This window comes from Pollicipes pollicipes, unplaced genomic scaffold, assembly GCF_011947565.3.
Source record: "Pollicipes pollicipes isolate AB1234 unplaced genomic scaffold, Ppol_2.1 Scaffold_7262;HRSCAF=8765_pilon_pilon_pilon, whole genome shotgun sequence".
NCBI lineage: Eukaryota > Metazoa > Arthropoda > Thecostraca > Pollicipedomorpha > Pollicipedidae > Pollicipes > Pollicipes pollicipes.
The window spans coordinates 8,388,066-8,402,457 of record NW_023597055.1 but is presented as its reverse complement, the minus strand read 5'-3'; the positions used below and the strand labels follow the sequence as shown (position 1 = coordinate 8,402,457).

General features: G+C 61.0%; 1 protein-coding gene and 1 pseudogene across 1 annotated transcript; both read left to right on the top strand.

Annotated features, from left to right (window-relative positions):
- Positions 1 to 2,929: 2,929 nt before the first annotated feature.
- Positions 2,930 to 8,515, top strand: LOC119114202 (cuticle collagen 2C-like; the record flags this gene model as incomplete). Its single annotated transcript, XM_037238401.1, has 3 exons — positions 2,930 to 2,959; positions 3,847 to 3,900; positions 8,408 to 8,515. Coding segments are annotated over 3 exons (192 nt in total), but the record flags the coding sequence as incomplete, so codon positions are not given.
- Positions 8,516 to 9,343: 828 nt separating this feature from the next.
- LOC119114201 (collagen alpha-2(IV) chain-like) lies at positions 9,344 to 12,680 on the top strand (annotated as a pseudogene).
- The last annotated feature ends 1,712 nt before the right edge of the window (positions 12,681 to 14,392 follow it).

Here is a 14,392-nt window from a genome sequence, read left to right as displayed (position 1 = left end):
TCAATATACAAGTTCGCTATGCGCCATGATCATTTTGCTAATGATCTCACAGCAACTGATGTGACAACTTATGGTGAATCTTTATCTCTGTGATCTTTGGTACTTGGTATGGCTATGGTATGGCTATGGTATGGCTTGGTATGGGAAATGTCATGATGTCACGCCAAAGATCTCACCATCATGTCGCACTATGGTCGGCTTTTCCCTTCGTCACGTCATTGCACCGTACGATTTCTATGACCGTCAGCGCGTTGTAGGGCTTTCCGCGAGTGCTGACCTGACTCCTGAACGCCTAACCCCAGGGCGAGTACGGCGAGCCCGGTCTGCCGGGACTGGACGGCACCGACGGCCGGCCCGGACGTCCGGGCACGGACGCCGCCACGTTCAACGTCTTCTACCTGAAGGGAGAGAGCGGTCCGCCCGGCCTAGAGTAAGCACTCGTCCCTGCTGCGACTAAGCGGCGAGTTGTCTCACACCGTCCGACAGTGAGCTGCAGTGGAGGTCCCGCTCCGTCCACGAGCGAGCTTTGAGAGCGGTCTTGTCCTGGCTCGGGGCCGGCTGCTGGTAGCGTCTCGAACACCGACTCCGTCCGGTGTCCGGCAGGCTGACCTGGAGAGCCCGGAGGGGGGGGGGGGCGGGGCGCAGCTGGGGGTTCGGCTCTTAGGAGCGACAAGCCTGATGACGATGATTGGAATTATTAGCAAATGAATATTAATTATATGGCGACTATTAGGGGTGCTCCTGAAAATGGGAGGCTTTAGAGCGGCACAGCCAAGATGATCGGCGGTGGTGAGCCTAGACAAGCAGCTCGATCCGAAGGGCGGGATGATCCTCTTATTCCGGAGAGATCATGTCTTGAAACACTTCAGTCAGAGGCGGATTCATAACGACCAACCCCCTCCCCACACACCAAGATGGCCAAAGTCTGGCAAGAAATGATAATTCTGGAGGTCGAATGGAATCTAAGCAGCACTTATGCAGAAACATTTGCTTTAGGACACCCTGGAGATAAATTAAGCAGAATGAGATGAGCTTTTCAAAATCAGGACACCTTTTTCTATTTTTCCCCCAAGCAGGTGCTGTTCCCCTGCCCCCCCCCCCCCTAAAGGCGACGTTGTGGAACCGCCTTTGACTCCAAATGTAAGACGTTCTGCGACATATATGTGAAGTCAAAATTAAGAGAAAAGACGCTAAGCGTTGTTTGGAATGTTCGCACCTACGAGGCCGTCATTAAGTCCTGACCCGAGTTGCACCCCATTCATCCTACCCTCACTCCCGAACGTGAGTACTGCACCCGGCAAATGTCCCGCGCGCCACACTGCACCACCTTGGCCTTGTACAATGTGACCTTCCTAGGAGCCGCGTGTGGTCCCGGCCTTCCCTGTTTCGCACGTGGTCACGGACTGCCCTGATGTCGGCCGTGGTGGGAGCTCGACGCGACGGGCCTGCCTTGGCGTCGTCCGTCATTGCCCGCTCTGTGCCGCACCCCAGCATCAAGCCATCAAGCGCGCGTGCTCAACACCCGCCTTCTTTGCAGCGGACCGCCGGGACTGGACGGCCCGGACGGGCCCGCCGGGGGAGCCAGGAGACGCCAGCGAGCCCGATGTTGGCCGCGGCAGGCCGGGCGAGCCCGGCGAACCGGCTTTCCAGGTGGGCGGCCGACGCCGCGCGCTCGGCCGGTCGGCGCGGCGCGGCGGCGGCTGCGGGCGGGCGGTTGTCACGCGCGAGAGTGCGGGGAACTGATGAAACGTGCCGGCTAACAACGCGACAAACGTCCATGTTCTGCAGCACAGCACCGGTTTGAATTCTCTTCACCGCCGTGGAACGTGCTTGTACAAGTGGTAGCCCGAGGGTGCCGGAAGCTTAATGATGGTCCAACTTCGCTCTAATTCTTGAACAGAAGCGCCAGCGAGCACTGTGATAACGCAGGCACAACTTCCTGGCTTTTTCGAAGTGGCAGCGCCCTCTGATGTTTTGCAGCTGCTTCCGTTCCGACCCCCAGGCATTCATATATAAGATTAAATACTGAAAGACCAAATGCTACTGAAACCCGAACATACCCGTATGATTTGTCATAATCGCGTTGTCGCGTGTTTGTCTTCCCAATGCAATGACATTTTTAAGTTGCCCCCCGAAAACGTAACGTTATTAAATGCTCTACGGCGGTGTTTCCAATCACCGCCGGGCCCATCCCCAGCGACAGCACCATGACGAGTCCTGTTGCAGGTCCACCGGGCCTGAACGGGCCCCCGGGCTTCCGCGGTGCCCGGGTCGAATCGGGGCCGCGAGGGTGGCCGGGGCGCCGGGGCCCTCCCTCCGCGGTCCGCCCGGCTTCAAGGGCTTCCCGGGAGGCCCGGGCGGGGCCGGCCTGCCCGGCCTGGCCGGCGCTGACGGACAGCCCGGCCGGGGCGGAGACCAGGTCAGGGCGCGCGCACACCGCGCACCGCCGAGCGGCTCCGCGCGCGTGGCCCAGTGCGGTTCGCGTGGTCCATTCAAGGGTACTCCTGCTATGCGTGGTTCGTGCTGCGCTGCACCGTGTCCGGAGCTGCTCTGTCGGCGATCGTGTCACCGCCGTGCCGCCTGTCGGCACTCGTGTCACCGCCGTGCCGCCTGTCGGCGCTCGTGCCACCTACCGTGCCGCCTTTCTGCGCCTGGACGGCAGCAGGCCGTATTTTTCCGCTGCCTTGACCGCTGCGTTCCGCTTGTTTTTTCCGTCGCGGTTTCTGCTGCGTCCCGCCGTCTGGCCTCGACGCAGTGCTTGACCTTTGACCTCCGTTCCCCTGAGGGCAGGGCTGGCCCGGCCTGCCCGGCTTCCCCGGCGACCCGGGGCCTGCCCATCCTGCCCGGCACGCCCGGACCCAGTGCGCCGGACGGCCTGCCCGGCGAGCCCGGCCGGCGCGGGCCGGACGGATCGGACGGACTGCCCGGACCGCGCGGACCGTCCGGCAGACCTGGACGGGCCGGGCGACAGCGCTCCGGATGGGACACCCGGGCTTCAAGGTGCGGCCGCCGGGGCGTCGCAGGGGCTTTTGAACGGGCAGAGGATGGTGATTGGGGAATTGGCGCCGTAGCGGTAGTTATTCGCCGCCACGTGCTGATCAAGGTAACCGGTCCTGTGTGTGGCTAGATGCATGGGTGACCTATGAATGGATGCTTATATTTCAAAAAATTGAAGCCAGACGAAGTAACAGTTGTCACACAGGAAGAAACGTGAAAGACAGGGTAGAAGGCCTAAACAGATGGACAGTCATATATGCAACTAAATGAACAAAAAGGCAGGTAAACAGATGGACAGATGAAACGTTAGGCAGGAAGTCAGATGGTTTAATGCGTTATATGCCGTCCCACCTGCTAAAAAGGCCCTTCCTAGATGGCTGTCTAGGGCCCTGTGTGTCACAGTAGACCCTTGGGCGCCAAAATAGGATCCTGAGTGCCACAATAGGCCCGTTGGGCTACAATAGGCCCGCGGCTCTGTGGCGATACGACGGCGGTAAGGTTTATTGCGTAACAATGATGGGTTACACTAACAGTTACAGCTACGGTAAAAGCAACAGTAACCGTGCTAGGTTAGTCCGGCGGAGCCCGCTCTGTGACCGGTGGGGCTGCTGACCCACCGGCCCGGAGGTCGTCCTGCATTGAGGGTCACGGTCGTGTGCCGACAGGGGGCACGAGGCCCACCAGGCGACAGCCGGCCCGGCCGGCCGGGTCCGCCCGGCCGCGTCGGCCTGCCCGGCCTGCCCGGCGAGCTGGGCCTGCCGGGCCCCGACGGCGTGCCCGGCCTGCGCGGCCTGGTCGGGCAGCCGGGCATGCCCGGCGAGCAGGGTCCGAGCGCGGGCCCGCGGCGAGCCCGGGCAGCCGGGGCAGCCGGGCCGCCGCGGTGCGCCCGGAGGCCCCGGCCGGCCTGGGATCGACGGACCGGCCGGCCTGCGCGGCGACGATAGCAGAAACCCAGGTGCGTGCTCCGCGCGGTCGGCTACCAGCGCTCCCTCACCCTCTCCCCCGGCTCGACTCTCCGCGGCTGACTCCAGGCTAAACGGCCGTCTTTTCTCCGTGGGATGGGCTCGGCAAGCGCTTGCCTCATGCCGCTGGCTCTGTTTGCCGTCAGCTGCCTGCATTTTTTCAGTGGCGATGTTATCTGCCAAACCCATGCCTGCGCTTGATTTTGGTAGCATGAAATCAGACTACACGGGTTGAATGCCCAATGCCCAGCATCCGTGATTGGTTGCCGCCCAGACGTCAGCCGTCCCGCTCAGCTGTGATTGGTTGGGATACCCAAACGTCAGCCTCCCTGCGATGCCTGTCGTCTGCGATTGGTTGAAGCACCGTGATGTCAGCCGTTCGCACATTGCGCACAGATTGATCGCTACGTTTACATTACGATCAGTCACGTAACGTGAGAAGAATAAACGTCAGTATCCCCCCCCCCCCACCGCCAAACTTCACCAAGAGCATGATAACTATATGAACAGAGTGCGCCCTGTCTGTCTGTCTGTCTGTTGTCGTCGTTTGCCTTTTGAGCCGCGTGTAAGTCGAACGACGAGTGTGACGGAAATCCCGTTGTTCATCACTGGCCGCGGTGCCCAGACCGCCCCCGTGATTGGTTGCAATGTCGGGACGTCACTCACCCGTGTCTGTGATTGGCTGGTTGTGGTGCCCTGACGCGCCCGTCTCTCCGTCAGGTCGGCCGGCCTGGCCGGGACGGCCGGGCCCACCGGGCCGGGGCGCCCCAGAAGGGCTCCGTCGGTGAACCTGGGCCTCCGGGGCCCCAGGGCTGGCCCCCGGCGCGCCCAGGCGACAAGGTGCGAGCGGCGTGTACGGCCACCGGGGCCTCCGGGCCCGCCCGGCGAGCCCGGTTCGGCCTCCAAGCGCGGCTGCCCGGGCAAAATCGGCCCTGCCCGGCCCACCTGGGCTGGCCCGGCACCATGGGCCCGGACGGGCTGCCCGGACTGCCCGGACCGCCCGGCGAACGGCCTCCCCGGCCTGCCCGGCCCCGTCCGGCGGTCCCGGGGACCGCGGACCGCCTGGACCGAATGGCCGAAGTCGGTCTCAAGGTGCGTGCGACGCTCCCGCCCGTTCCGCAGCCGAGCGTGCGTGGTCGACGTGCCATGTTTACTTAGCTGGCTGTGGTGGTTAGGTGCGACTCTCTGCTCGTGGTTATCGCACCGGAGACTGTGCGGAGGCTCTTAAAACTTGCCTCAGTTTTTGTAAAACCCCGACGGACAGCGAAGCGAAATGAGTTTGAAGCGGGCGGCGTGAACGCAACTTGGCGACGGCTCTGTGCCCGCCAGCCATTTTGCGCCTGAATGTTATTTTAGAGCGACCTTGCCCCTGGACAAGCTATCCCGCCGGGTGGCGTGCGCAGACCGTCGGGAATGACACACCCATCGTCCCTGTGCTGGGCCGTGTACCGTGTGTCTGACCTGACCTGCCCTGACCTGATTCCGCAGGCGCTTGCCCGGGGGACACGAACCGCCTGCCGGGCCTGCCGGGCCCACGTGGGGATCCAGGCGTCGACGGTCGGCCGGGGCCCGCGGGGGTCCTCGCGGCCGGCCCGGCTCGCCCCGGCTTCGGCGGCGACCGGGGCATGCCCGGCCTGGAAGGCATGCCCGGCCTGCTCGGTCCCGCCGGCGATTCTGGCACACCTGGCCCGCCCAAGGTATGACGTTCATTCGGCCCGTGGCCAGGACGGACCAATAGTGTGCTGGGGTTTATCACTGAGCACCTAAGCACTGAGCACTGCAGCACTGAGAGCTGGCACTGAGCGCCTGAGCACTGGCATGAGCACTGACACTGAGCACTGAGCGCTGGCACTGAGCACTGAGCACTGAGCGCTGGCACTGAGCACTGAGCCACTGAGCGCCGGCACTGAGCACCGAGTGCTGGCACTGAGCACTGAGCACTGGCACTGAGCCACTGAGCACTGAGCACTGAGCGCTGGCACTGAGCACTGAGTGCTGGCACTGAGCACTGAGTGCTGGCACTGAGCATGAGCACTGGCACTGAGCACTGAGTGCTGGCACTGAGCACTGAGCATGAGCGCTGGCACTGAGCACTGAGTGCTGGCATGAGCACTGAGTGCTGGCACTGAGCACTGAGCACTGGCACTGAGCACTGAGTGCTGGCACTGAGCACTGAGCACTGAGCGCTGGCACTGAGCACTGAGTGCTGGCACTGAGCACTGAGCACTGGCACTGAGGCATTGCGACCCGTGGTTGGTGATCCTCGTAGACGAAGACAGTTTGAGACTGCATAATCTGGGCGAAATTTACTGTTCGAAAAACGGTGCTGCTGATATTGATGTTTACAAACAAAATTCCGCACAGCCTCAGCGCGGAGAAATGCTGGTAAAACGCTACACAATACGGTGGTGTATTACAATGTTCAGGCAACGTCTTATTGTCCGACTGCGGTTTGGTGACATTGTATAAACACATGTCAGGTTATTGTTTTAAAGGGTGACAGACACTTGAGCTGAAAAAACAAATCAGCCCTCGTCGTGTCTAAGTAAGTAACGGGCGACATGTTAAGCTTCTCTATGGAAGTGGATGGGGTCAACGATTAGTTCGCTGGGATGAATGGTGGAAACAAATGGCAAGTGATTCTTTAAGCGGCCAAGAAGGAATAGGCCGAAGTTTTCAACACCTTTGACCAGCCAAAACGGAAAACAGGCCTGCCGGACTTCCTCCTGATCTAAATCCTTACTTTCCACGACGTAACTTGCTTGTAGAAATCGTTGTGGAAACCCCCACAACATTGAAGTGACATAACTGAGGTGTCCTAAATTGCGGGGGGGGGGGGACGGGGGGCGTCGCTCATGCTGAACTGAGCTCAGTGCCCAATGGCCCAGGCGTCTTGAATCATGCCCCCCCCCCTCCCGGCGCACTTTTTGAGGGTTCATGTCCAGGCCGGATTGTGGTAACTAATTGCACTGGACGTCGCGTCACATTTGACCTCGTTTGTCTTCATTTTGCGGGGTGCCTCATCCGCCCACGTGCCAATTATTGTGAGTGCTTTTTCGTGAGTTTTTTTCTGGTGAGCTTATCAGATCAATCGTCAATCTTCAACGCATCTCTTCAGGCGAAAAGTACCCCTATGGAATCACAAAGCGGACCTGCTTACTGAAATGCGGTTTTGTGGAATCTTGAAGAAAATGCACTGGCGTAAAGTCTCAGCGCCCGTAGATTCTGCGAGGGGCTATCGCCTCCTGTGCCAGTGGATCGTTGAACTCTGAACGGAGACAGTGCGCCATGGAACGCTTGCTTTGAGCGGTACCCTTCTGGCGCGTGGCACCCACTTGACGTGCAACTCCACTTGCACGATGCAGCACCCTCGCACCCGCGCAGCACGTCTGAACGGTTGTAACACCCCTTCGCTCTGCGAGATCCCAGTAGAGTCACAGCGTGTAACACCCCCTGCAGAGTACAACACCGCTGTTCACCCTCACACACCCGTGATCCGTCACACGCGTGTGGACGCGTCGTGATCAGTGAGGTAACCAGTGTGACGCGACGTGCAACACTCCCCACGCCGCGTCACACTCTTGTGCTGTCTAGCATCGCTACACCCCTGCGCTGTGAAACTCCAATGCACCGCACATCGCTCCTCAGCTGTGTAAGAACCCTGCATTGCATGACACCGCGGTGCTGTTTAGCACCTGAGTGGGGTGTAATAGCTCTGTATGGGTGTAACACCTCTGTGGGGATCTAACACCTGTGAGGTTTGTAACGTCTATGCGGTTGTAACGCCTCTTCGGGGTGTTGTAACATCTCTGCGGGGGTGTAGCATCTCTGCGGGGGTTGTAACACCTCTGCGGGGGTGTAACACCTCTGCGGGGATGTAACACATCTGGGGTATAACACCCTTGCGAAGCGCTGCTGCCGCAAAATGACGCGGTTTCTGCCGCAGGCCTACCTGGAGGACCGGGGTCGGCGCAGCGGTCGGCCGGTCTCCCGGGCCAGGACGGCTTCAACGGACCACCGGGCCAGGACGGGCCACCCGGACTGCCAGGCCTGGCGGCAAGCGCGGCTGCCCGGGTCGGCTGGGCCTGAAGGGCAACCCGGGCCTTCCGGGCCTCCCCGGCCGGCGGGCCCGGGCGGACCCACCGGCCGACCGGAGAGCAAGGGATGCGCGGTCCGGACGGCAGCACGGCCGCGCCGGCGGCCGGGGACAGCCGGGCGACGGGGCCAGCGCGGCCCCGCCCGGGCCCGGCACGCGTCGGTCGCGGAGGCGAGCGGGGACGGACGGGTCGCCGGGTCTGCCGGGCCTCAGTGGCCCGTCCGGCCCGGCCGGAGACCCTGGCGGATTGACGGCGACAGCGGCCTGCCCGGCCTGCCCGGCTTCGACGGGCCGCCGGGATCTCACCCAAGGGCGAGCGCGGCTACGACGGCGGCCCCGGCAGGAAGACGGCGTGCCGGGCCGCGACGGTGGGCCAGGCCAGCCGGGGCCAGCCGGGCCCGACGGTAGACCGGGACCGTCCGGCGACAGGGGTCTGGACGCACCGCCGGGCTTGCCGTGAGTCAGGGGCCGCCGTCACCGCCGCCACCAGCAGGGTGGGTGTGATTTGCGGAAGCAAAGACGGTGAAGTGTTGAGAGCGATCAGCTTTGCAGCCGTGACGGTACAAAGAAAACAGTCCTAACATGGTTTGAAATGGAAGGATTGGTTCCTAATGCGCGAGAAGCTTTTAAACAATCGGCACGTGGCTTGAGCTATGTGTTTTCTCAGTGTGCAGAATGTGCCGGCCTGGCAGGCGGCGATGGTGCAGACTGTGCCCCGCTCTTCAATGCGCGGACAGCACGGTCACCATTCAGTGGCGTAGCCAGGGTTTCCCCCTGGAGGGGACCAAATTGGGTCACAGGGGGCCCTTTCAGTCAACGGGGTCTTCTTTTGCCGCTTTGGGCCCTTTGTTTTATTCGGAGTTTCATTTTGAGGCTAGGGGTCCTATTCTGATGCCTAGCGAGTCTATTTTTTGTTTTTGCAATCCATTCAAATTTCGAGGCTTTAAAATGCAAAGAACTGGGGGGCATCGGTCTCAGACCCCTCTCCCCCGCCACCCCCAGGGGTATGGGCCCCAAAAGCTTCCTCTCTTGGCTACCGCCTCTGCCCATTGCCCCAGTCGTGACCTATTTGCGTGTCTAGGCCTATCTTGACCTGCACCTGCCGCACCCGGCAGCAGCGCGTCTGACCTGCGCCGCTCTGACCTGTGCCTCGCCCTCCGGCAGCGCCAGCGGGGGTGAGCCCGGCTACCCGGCCCTCGACGGTCTGCCCGGACCGAGAGGCTATAAGGGCGGAGCCCGGCCTTCCCGGCCTGGACGGCCGGGGCGGGAACCGGGCCGGCCAGGCGACCGCGGCCTGGACGGCCTGCCTGGCTCGCCGGGCCCGGCGCGGCCAGCGGGGTTGCCCCGGCGCGCCCGGCACCTGGCTGGACGGCGGACCTGGCCTGCCGGGCGAACGCCGGCCCGGACGGCTTCCCCGGGCTGGCCGGCCGGCCCGGCGAGCCCGGCCTGCCGGGGTTGGACGGCCTGCCGGGCGGGTTGGGAGAGCCGGGCCTGCCCGGCCTGCGCGGCCCGCCCGGCTGGCGGCCGGGCCCGCCCGGGCCCACCGGCGACCCCGGCGGCCGCGGCCCGCCCGGGCCCTACGGCCCGCCGGGAGGCCGGGGCCCCTCCTGGCGACGACGCGCCGCAGACCGGGCCGCCGCCGCCCTCGCGCGGCTTCTTCTTCACGCGGCACAGCCAGTCGACGTACGTGCCGCAGTGTCCGCCCGGCACCAGCCAGCTGTGGCAGGGCTACTCGCTGCTGCACGTCACTGGAATGCCAAGGCTCACGGCGCCGACCTCGGTGAGCGCAGTTTCAGACTCTATAATGATCCTGGACGTAGACCCGCGCGTCCCACCATGCCAGTGCACGCATACACTCTGAGTCCGCATGCAGAGTCCGCCTTAACGCCTGATGTGAACGCACCACAGGTACGCCAGGCTCCTGCCTGCTCAAGTTCACCACCATGCCGTACGTCTTCTGCAGGCGGCAACGAGAAGTGCGAGTATGCCCAGCGTAACGACTACAGCTATTGGCTAAACACGCCGGAGCCGATGCCGGTGATGATGACAACCGATTACGGGGGTTAACATCCAGCGGTACATCTCACGGTACGCGGGTGATGAGGATGTGTCCAGCTGGTACGCCTGTGATGAGGGGTGTGTTCAGCTGGTACGCGTGTGATGAGAGTATATCCAGCTGTTACGCGTGTGATGAAAAGTGTATCCAGTTGGCACGCCTGTGACGAGAGTATATCCAGTTGGCACGCCTGTGACGAGAGTATATCCAGTTGGCACGCCTGTGACGAGAGTATATCCAGTTGGCACGCCTGTGACGACAGTATATCCAGTTGGTACGCCTGCGACGAGAGTATATCCAGTTGGTACGCCTGTGACGAGAGTATATCCAGTTGGTACGCCTGTGACGAGAGTATATCCAGTTGGTACGCCTGTGACGAGAGTATATCCAGTTGGGTACGCCTGTGACGAGAGTATATCCAGTTGGTACGCCTGTGGACGAGAGTATATCCAGTTGGTACGCCTGCGACGAGAGTATATCCAGCGGGTTCGCGTGTGACGAGAGTATATCCAGTTGGTTCGCCTGTGGACGAGAGTATATCCAGCGGGTTCGCCTGTGATGAGAGTAGTTCCAGCTGGTACGCATGTGATGAGAGTATATCAAACTGGAACGCCTGTGATGGGGGGTGTATCCAGCTGGTACGCCTGTGATGAGGAATATATCCAGCTGGTACGCGTGTAATGAGAGCATATCCAACTGGAACGCCTGTCATGGGGGTGTATCTAGCTGGTACGCCTGCGATAAGAGTATATCCAGCTGGTGCGCCCGTGATGAGGGTGTATCCAGCTGGTACGCCTGTGGTGAGGGTGCATCCGGCTGGTACGCTTGTGGTGAGGATGTTATCCGGCTGGCACGCGTGTGATGAGAGTGTATCCAACTGGAACACCTGTGATGAGGGCGTATCCAGCTGGTACGCCTGTGATGAGAGTATATCCAGCTGATACGCCTGTGATGAGAGTATATCCGGCTGGTACGCCCGTGATGAGAGTGTATCCAGCTGGTACGCCTGTGGTAAGGGTGTCCACAATCCACACCGAGTGATGTGTCACACTGTCAGAGTGACGTGCCAGACAGTCAGAGTGGTGTGCCAGACAGTCAGAGTGGTGTGTCAGACAGTCAGAGTGACGTGTCAGACAGTCAGAGTGGTGTGTCAGACAGTCAGTATGCATGCTCCGCGAACGGCTTTCGGCTAATTTACCGAAAATCAGGTGGTGCCCATACACCGAATTGGTTCTCAAGTTTCCCATCTTTTCAGGGGCGTAGTTTCCTATTCAATTGAGGGAACTCCAGCCCCTTCTCCCCTCCCCCCAAACACACATGGCCTCCAGCCCCCCCCCCCCCCCTACACACACTTGGACCCCAGGCCCCCCAACTGTTAGAAGAAAGTGGACCAAACCCGGGAAGAAGAAGAAACCACTTTGTTGGCTATTTCCGCGTAGGTTTCGTCATTTTTCACTTTCAGCCTCCATCCACCCGAACCCATTTTGCCAAACTACGCCCCTGTATCTTCCACATATGCTTGCATCTGTTGCAGCTGTTCTGTGTGTGAAGCACCAACAAGAGCCATAGCCATCCACAGCCAGGACGTGGCCATACCGGAGTGTCCAGCCAACTGGGAGGAAACCATGTGGACCGGCTACTCCTTCCTCATGGTGAGGCACGACGTTGTTGGAAGCCTTTGCTACCCGCAGGTTTACGCACGAGTTTTCAGTTGACGTTTCTTCTGACGATCCCACTGATGTATTCGTGCTTATTTTTGATCTATGTTATTTCTGTATTATTTTTGCTATATGCTGATGTTTCCGTGCTTATATTTCGAAGCTAAGTATTAAGCAAGTCTTCCGCGGCAATGAGGCGGCGAGCGATGTATATACACTGGCACCTTACTCTTCTCAAATTCAAACTCCCGTTTGAATTCGGTTTGCATGACCAATATGGCTACTAGCTCGTGTGAGTCTGGCCGTTTGCGTGTGACACCATCACTACACATGTGACTGTAAACTACCAGGTGGCTGTTAACTACCCATGTGACCGTATATCTGCCCATGTGACTATTTGGCCGTCCTCGCGTCCACAAACCGTGCTTGTGAGAATACGACTGGGCCTGTCACGGCCAAAGTGTGACCAAAACCTCGCTGGGACCGACGACTCTGCTGTTGTGCTGGGGCCTGGCTGCCCCGTCGGTGACCGAGGCCGGCTGTGCCGCAGCACACGGACGCGGGCGCCGAGGGCGGCGGCCAGTCGCTCGTCTCTCCCGGCTCCTGCCTGGAGGACTTCCGGCCGACGCCCTTCATCGAATGCCACGGCCACGGCCGCTGCAACTTCTTCACCACCGCCTACTCCTTCTGGCTGACCACCATCGCCGAGTACGCACAGTTCCGCCAGCCCGCAGCAGCAGACGCTGAAGGCGGGCAACTTGCGAACACGCGTCTCGCGCTGCGTCGTCTGCCGCCGTCGCTACCGACTGCCGCCGCCGCCGCCGCCGCCGCCCTCGTGGCAGTTCGAGCTGCCGTTCTATGGGCGGTCCGCACGACACGCACCCGGCAACAGCACGGCGCCGGCCGCCTAGCGGGCGGGCCGCCGCCGCCGCTGGGGACCGCACGACGTCACGCGTGACGAGCGTGACGCGACGAGTCCGCACCGGGGCAGCCTGGGGCGCCAACGGCGCGGCGGGGCGCCCGCGCGCGCCAGGGTCCCGGGCTACGCCACATTCACTGCCATAACACTGCCCATTCACTGCCCAACGCTGCCCGGGTCCGCCGCCGGCTGGAGGGGTGGGGGGGGGGGGGAGGTGTTCGCGAGGACGATCAGGGGGCGTCTGTGCTCGGAGGGTGAGGCGGCTGCTGCCGTGCCGTAGCGGAGGACGTGGAACGTGACGTGCCGTGGAGTCTGTCCTAGGACGTGCCAGTGCTACGCTCCACATGTGGTGGCACGTGCCTCACACGGCCCCGGCAGTGATGGCCCGGACGCACGCGTCGCTCTGGGTCCCGCTGCCGGTAGTGATGGCTCGGACGCACGCGTCGCTTTGGGTCTCCTTGCCGGTAGTGATGGCCCGGACGCACGCGTCGCTCTGGGTCCCCAGCCGTGATTAAGGTTTCCGTGTCAATGGCATTGCGACCAGCCAGCGGAACGCAGTGCCTGAGAAAATCGCGACAAAATTGGAAATTGTACGAAACGGTACGGTGCTCAGTGATATCAACGCACGATGAAGTGGTATGTCATAAATACACGGCTAGCTGTGAATCATACACGGTGCGATTGATAACCAACGTGAATCATTATCACATGATCGCTTTTCGGCAAACGCAATCGATTGTGCAGATCTTAGCGCAGTGAGCAGTGAAAGTCCAGCTTGATCGAAAGCTTATGTGCGTTAACGGCGGCGGGTCGGTGATCTCACAGCACAGCGTATAGCAGGCTAGCGGAAGCGAATTATGACACCTGGATTATTTGCACGACAGTCGTGTGCATATGCAGTACGCAGTGCTGAGCTTACTGCGATGACGTTCGAATCCAAAGCCGTCGTTTTTAATTTTGTCCCGCTGCGTTGCGCGATTTTACTGCTTGAGCCCCATCAGCTTCGTTCAACCGCCGGTGATATGTAGCTTACGTGTTGTACACGAACAACTAATGACTCACGCACGCACATAAATCAATGTCAGCAGCGAGTGCTACGCAACGCATTCTTTCACGCGAACGGTATATCTAATATCTCTCCAGCAACTGCTATTTAGGTCGCGTTCTGGCAAACCACACGGCGTCGGCGACTGCGTGAAACATGACGCCACCTGATCAAACTCTGACCTCATGTGCACTCCTTCGCATCTCGCCAGTGGTGGCGACGTCACCGGATCAATATCTGACGTCAGGTGCACTTCCTCGCATCTCGCCAGTGCTGACGACGTCACCGGATCAAACTCTGACGTCAGGCGCACTCCTTCGCATCTCGCCAGTGGTGGCGACGTCGCCGGATCAAACTCTGACGTCAGGCGCACTCCCTCGCATCTCGCCAGTGGTGGCGACGCCACCGGATCAAACTCTGGCGTCAGGCGCACTCCCTCGCATCTCGCCAGTGGTGGCGACGCCACCGGGTCAAACTCTAACCTCATGTGCACTCCCTAGCAGCTCGCTAGTCGCTGCCGTCGCTGAAACGCCGCCGTTGGACGCGGGGATTATGCTGAATGGCGCCTCCATTGATCATGCCACCCGTGCGATTTGTGGTAAAACACGTATTTTAACGCGGCTTCAGTTTCAGTACCAGTGGTGGTACTGAAGCCAGCC